We start from the raw sequence: 5839 nt of genomic DNA, 5'->3' as shown, positions 1-5839 counted from the left end.
GAGTTATTATTAGATACTATTATTAAAAATTTATAAATAAGTGATGTGTACACGCGGCATCCATTTAAATACCCAAAAATGGATGTCTCCATTGTAGATGCTCTTAGCTAGTCTCTCTACAATGTGATAGACCACTAATTGGGACCTGAATTTGATGCTATAATAATTGTACGTAGATTGAACAGTTAATATTAAAAAGTACTCCCTCCGTCCCTATATGTAAACACCATTTTATTATAGGAAAAAAATGCTTACATATATAGACGGAGGGAGTATATCTTTTTAAGAAAATGATCTTAACCGTATAATTTTGATCGGACTGCTGAGATACTTTACAGAAGCCTGCTATTACAGCATGAAATCTATTTCCCACTTTTTTCCGATATACTGATAATGCTCTAGAAACAAGCAATGATGGACAGTAGGACCTACCCAACTCATCACCATTTGACCAATTTTAGTGGCTTGTATGATGGCAAACTTACTAATTACCGAGAGTATATATAGTAAAGGACACAATTTTTATCCCACCAACATTTTTCACCGTGTTATTAAAAGAGCATAAAGCAATAAATAAACCTTGAAAGCTCTCGGAAATTGAACTGAATCTCCTGCAATGGAAGCATCTAAACCTACATAACCCTTTCCGTAAATTAATTTAAGATAACCGAACTTTTTAGTCGCTATAAACTAAATTTTAAAACAGAAACAGTTTTCAGTTACGCATTCCTTTTTCTAAATAAACAATTTTCTTTCCTTTCACAACTTTTTTAACAATTCCCGTAAAAAATGACGTCGACGCACGTTAAATCTGATCCCAACAGATTCGTTTTTCTTTCAGTGAAGTAATGGAATTTGACGGTGTTATCTTCCTAACAAACTCCGTTATTTCTTCTAACCGACAACGCTTCTTTCATCATCATCACCATTACAATGGATCCCTTGATCCGCAAGTTCCGCCGCCACATTCTCCATTGGCTTCACCGATCTCGCTCCGGTAACTCATTTTCAATCTAATAGAAACTGTATCACGTGATTACATTCAATTAATTCATACTTTTACTAGTAGTATTCACGTGTCAGTGTCGTATCCGGTGTCTGAGTCATATGTAATTTGTTGAATTGTTGTGCAGGATCGGTGTTTTTTGTGAGGAGAATTTCGTACAAGGAAGTAAGAAAAGCAACTGATAGTTTTCAAAGAATAGTTTATAGCAATTCTGAAGTTTCTGCATATGCTGCGAATTTTGGTGATAGTGGTGTTTGTTTGGTGAAAGAATTGAAAGATTTTGATAAAGGAAATGATGAGAATTTTCATAGACAAGTTCAGTTGTTGGGACGATTGCATCATCGACATCTTCTTTCTCTGAAAGGCTTTTCTTTGGGACATGATCGCAAGAGCAAGAGGTTTCACATTTTTTTCATTTTTCTTTTCGTTTTTATTGATTTTTCTGGTTGAGTATGAAAATTTGCATGATTAGAATTTATAAATGGTGATGGTGATAGTGATGGTTCCACATTTTTAGTTGCGATTATACACATTTTTTAATGACCTGACGATTATGATTGATTGATAGTGTAAAATATCTTTACACTGATGATGTATATAAATTGAATTCCTATTTTATGTTAATGGTTCTGCACTTATAAAATAAAAATCTTCACTAATGGGTAAATTGAAGGTGAATTTATTTTAAAATAATTGAGATGTTGAAGTAAATTTTAACTTATGTAAGATATTAATATTTAAAAACATCACAGTTTGTTTTTATGAAAAAGATACATCATTGTTATTGCAAGATTCTTTTGATAATTAATTTTTTGTAAATGTTCAAAAGTTTATCCAAACTGGCTCTTATTCATTTTTATAGGATGAGATTGTATGCTTTTGGACATGAACAGTTATTATTTATAACCGTTAGAGTTTATTTGGTACAGGGGTAGATAGATATTGCAATTTTGTAACTTTTGCATTTGGTTATTTCTGCAGACTGCTTATATTTGACAACATAGATAATGGAAGCTTAAAGGAACATCTCAATGGTAAATTTTGAAACGAAAAAAAAAGAAGTTTAGAGGAGTATCTTGATGAATTTTGCAATATTTTTATTTTGTTATAATGTTTGGATGCTAACAGACCCTTTAAAGACTCCCTTAAATTGGAGGACGAGGTTGCAGATAGCTAATGGTGTTGTGGCTGCACTGGTAAGCTCTGTAAATTAAAGCATGTCTAACTTGATAATGCACTCATATTTTACTTTATGTTACAATTAATTTGAAAAACCTAAAATTTAGGATGTGGGATAAATATAATCCCTGCTAAATTGAAGATTTTCAATACCTACTCTGTGTTAAGAAAATTGCTTGGTCAATTTTGCGAAAAGAATGATGGAAATATAGTAATATACTAGGCTACTTGGTTTTCATGGCCGATTGTATGAGTTATCTTATGCCTGTTCAATTTGTGTTTAGTGTCATTTAGAAATTGATCTTTAACCTACCAAAAATTTGACTTTAGGCAGGAAGGCTAACAATCTGTTTGTTTTCTATTTTCCCTATTGTACTTAAAGGGGGAAAATTATCAATTCTCATAAATGTTCGAGTGATGCTAATAGAAAATGAGATGAAAGAAAATGACAGAAAAAATAGTAAATTCTGTAAATTATATGAATGGACAGAGTATGAGAAGAACATTGTAATTAGTAGAAGCTACAAGCTATTAGTAGAAGCCACAAAATTTGCCAACCATGTTTAACTGATTTTGGCTCCTTCTTACATATGTTGATTCTCAATGCAGGAATACTTGTTTCTCTTCAGTGAACCACCAATAAGTCATGTCTCTATCAGCTCTAGCAATATTATGTTAGATGAGAACTTTACCCCTAAAGTAAGGAAATACTTCCCTTTATCTCACTATAATGTATCATATCTGATTGATCATTTCCAAATGCAAATATAAAAATAATCTAATTTAGAATATTATCAAATGAGATTTCAGTCTGTTTTTACCTTGTTACAGCTATCTGATTTTGGCCTTACCGGTGGAAGTTCGTCGCCATATTCACAAGGTCACTTCTCTTTGTAAACTACTCTAATACTCTTGCAACAAAAATCAAATTTAAAAAACTTTCACTTTTGTAATTTACATATTTATATGCTCATCAGCATTGTTCATTTCAGATTGCATGGGGCCGGAAAGTTGCAAGATTATATTCCAACTTGGAGTGCTCATACTGGAACTTGTAACAGGTCAATCTTCGGAGATGGAAGGTTCTGATTTAATTGAATGGATACAAGAATCCAGATTTTTTAGTTCCATAGATAAGATGTTAGACCCTGATCTTGGAAACAGTTATGAGTATACGGAGCTTAAAAGTCTTCTAGCTGTGGCAAAATTATGTATCAAATCATGGGACAAGCCTTCATATACAATTCTTCAGTTATTTAGGTATCTCCAAAAGGAGACTGATATTCCCCAAGATTAGGTATGTTACTTGTGTTTTTTGAACACCTGGCATTGCTTGGGAGAATATAGGAGAATGTTAGTTCTGTGTGAGTGTGAATATCAATATGATTCTTGCCTCTTGGAGATACTCAATTTCATTAACCTCGTCTGATAGGGTATTTTCACAATAATTGCTGATGACACTGATGAAGTGTTGTCTTTGTTTCGGATCATTTTACAAAAATTCACTTCTCAAAATCACTTTTAAGGTTTTATTTATTTGTTTGTTTCAGCTTTAAGAAATAAAAATTAAAGTGTAAAGGTTTTAATTTCTGATTATGGTGAAAAGTTATTTATAGGAGCTGTTGAAAATACTGTATATCAATAGGTGTGAACCTAAGAGAGAAAGGATTGTGCTTTAAGGACTACCTTTCGTTTTAAATCTTTATGATATTGAGGTACTACTATTTATAAAATATTAAAGATTAGATACCATTTTCTTATTCTTTTAGGACTAAATAGAAGAAATAATTGTGCTTGAAAATGCTACTTTGCGTAGCTAAAAATGTTCTGCCAACCGGTTCAATTTGTGTAAAGAAGGGATGGAGCTGGAAAAGTTATGCCCCCTTTGTCATTTGGCTGCGGGAAAATCAGAACTAATTTTTGTGTAGTTTTAGATGGCGCAATTGGTGTGCTTTTCTTCTCAACTTGGGACCCATGTGTCATTGCAAACCGACTTGAAACGATGAAAAATGATTGAACTGTGAAGACCATTATACGGGCTGGGATCGTCTCCATATGGAGAGGATATTGATCCTTGTTATGCCACAACTTTTCTGTATAACTCTTTGGAAGGCATCATATGAGTTCCGGGATACAACCACGCTAATGCAGAGATGAATGCCCATTCCATGAATGTGCCTCCCTCACCTGACATGGAGCCTTCCTGAGTCCTGATGCAGGATGCAGGCTCTTTAAGGAGGGATATATTGTTCAGGGATTGGTGGCAAGGAATTACTTGAAGGAAATGATGAGACTAGATCCAAGTCCAACAATGGCAGACACAGTGGGTCAGATGGTGCATGCAGATTGCACAGGAGGAGGAGCTCAACAAAATCATTATTGAAACTGATGCGAAAGTGGTTTACAAAATGTATTTAATCCCCCATTTTTCTGCAATAGATTTTGATTCTATATTGTTCATGATTGTAAGTACCTATTGTTGTGTAAGTTTCAATCTTGTGATGTATTATTCCGCTCTAAAAGGCAACCAAGCATTGTTGTCTATATTGTGATAAAAGTGAATAAAGAAGTAGGATAGACAATATGGCAAGCAGGCGTCCATCCTACATACTTGTGGCATCTGACTGTTATTTGCTTACTTCAATTTCTGGTCCTTCCACGGTTTGTTTGGGATTTTGATCTGATTGAGTTGGGGCTTGAGATTCTAATTCCTCAGGGTGGTCATCATCAGACGTTCGTATCTCTCACCACTCCTTAATGAAATGGATTTGCAAGACTCCTTTCCCTTAGGATTTGGAACAGGAGCTGACACCTCAATAGAACTAGGTAGGGATCCACTAGGTCTTCTGTCTTATTTTGATTACCTTGGTTCTTCTGCAACATAATTATGTAAAGTGAAATATACTCATTCTCCCTGTATTCATGACGCATACAATTTTGGACTTCTACAACGTTACCTTGACATGCTTTGATGAAATTATTATCCAGTTCATCTAACCACATTTGTTGAGATGAATAACCAGTGCTATAATAAAAATGAAACCACATATAATATTTCAGTTGTTATCTACCATATCCTCTTTATGTCTCCTATCAAAACATTGCAACAATGTATATAAACATTGTAATTGTCTTGGTAGATCAGCCAAATGATCTACACTGCTTTAAAGGCATTGTTTAAGGTTTTAGACGGGAGAATGAATGATCTAAAAATCAATTACATATCATATAGTATTTCACCACCGAATGCAAAATGTATCCAGGAAGATGGTTAGATCACCTGCAACATAACTTTGCTAAAAAAGGTCAATAGAACATTGCAGAAGTACAAAATTGTATGCGCTGTGAAATTCAGGAGAACATATACATTTTTAAATTACCATGTTGCTATAAAACTGATGCTGTTATAAAAATTGAACAAGCAAGAAAGTCGTTTCCGTTATTAGTATGTCTTGTCTTATTTCCATAAATTCTTTGTCACAATCACTATACTTGATGTACCTTGAAGTATGATATGTTGTTTATGTGTCAATATTTTCCTTTTTGAATGGTCAAAGGCTATTGGTGAGGGTTGTTAAAGGATCTAGATCCTCGACAGAGACATTGTCGTACCCCTGCAACAATGTCTGCTGCAAGATTTGAGCTATTAGATTC

At 33.8% G+C, this 5839-nt stretch overlaps 1 protein-coding gene across 1 annotated transcript; it reads left to right on the top strand.

Annotated features, from left to right (window-relative positions):
- Nucleotides 1-598: 598 nt before the first annotated feature.
- On the top strand, nt 599-5102 carry LOC11414717 (probable receptor-like protein kinase At1g49730). Its single transcript, XM_003596871.4, has 7 exons — nt 599-997; nt 1134-1404; nt 1988-2040; nt 2135-2202; nt 2795-2884; nt 3017-3065; nt 3178-5102. The coding sequence occupies exons 1-7, from the start codon at nt 934-936 to the stop codon at nt 3480-3482; spliced, it is 900 nt and encodes a 299-aa protein (XP_003596919.2). The 5' UTR covers nt 599-933; the 3' UTR covers nt 3483-5102.
- Nucleotides 5103-5839: the final 737 nt, after the last annotated feature.

The sequence above is a fragment of the Medicago truncatula genome, chromosome 2 (assembly GCF_003473485.1).
Source record: "Medicago truncatula cultivar Jemalong A17 chromosome 2, MtrunA17r5.0-ANR, whole genome shotgun sequence".
Lineage (NCBI taxonomy): Eukaryota > Viridiplantae > Streptophyta > Magnoliopsida > Fabales > Fabaceae > Medicago > Medicago truncatula.
The sequence above is the reverse complement of the archived record's forward strand: the minus strand, read 5'-3'. Positions and strand labels throughout refer to the sequence as shown.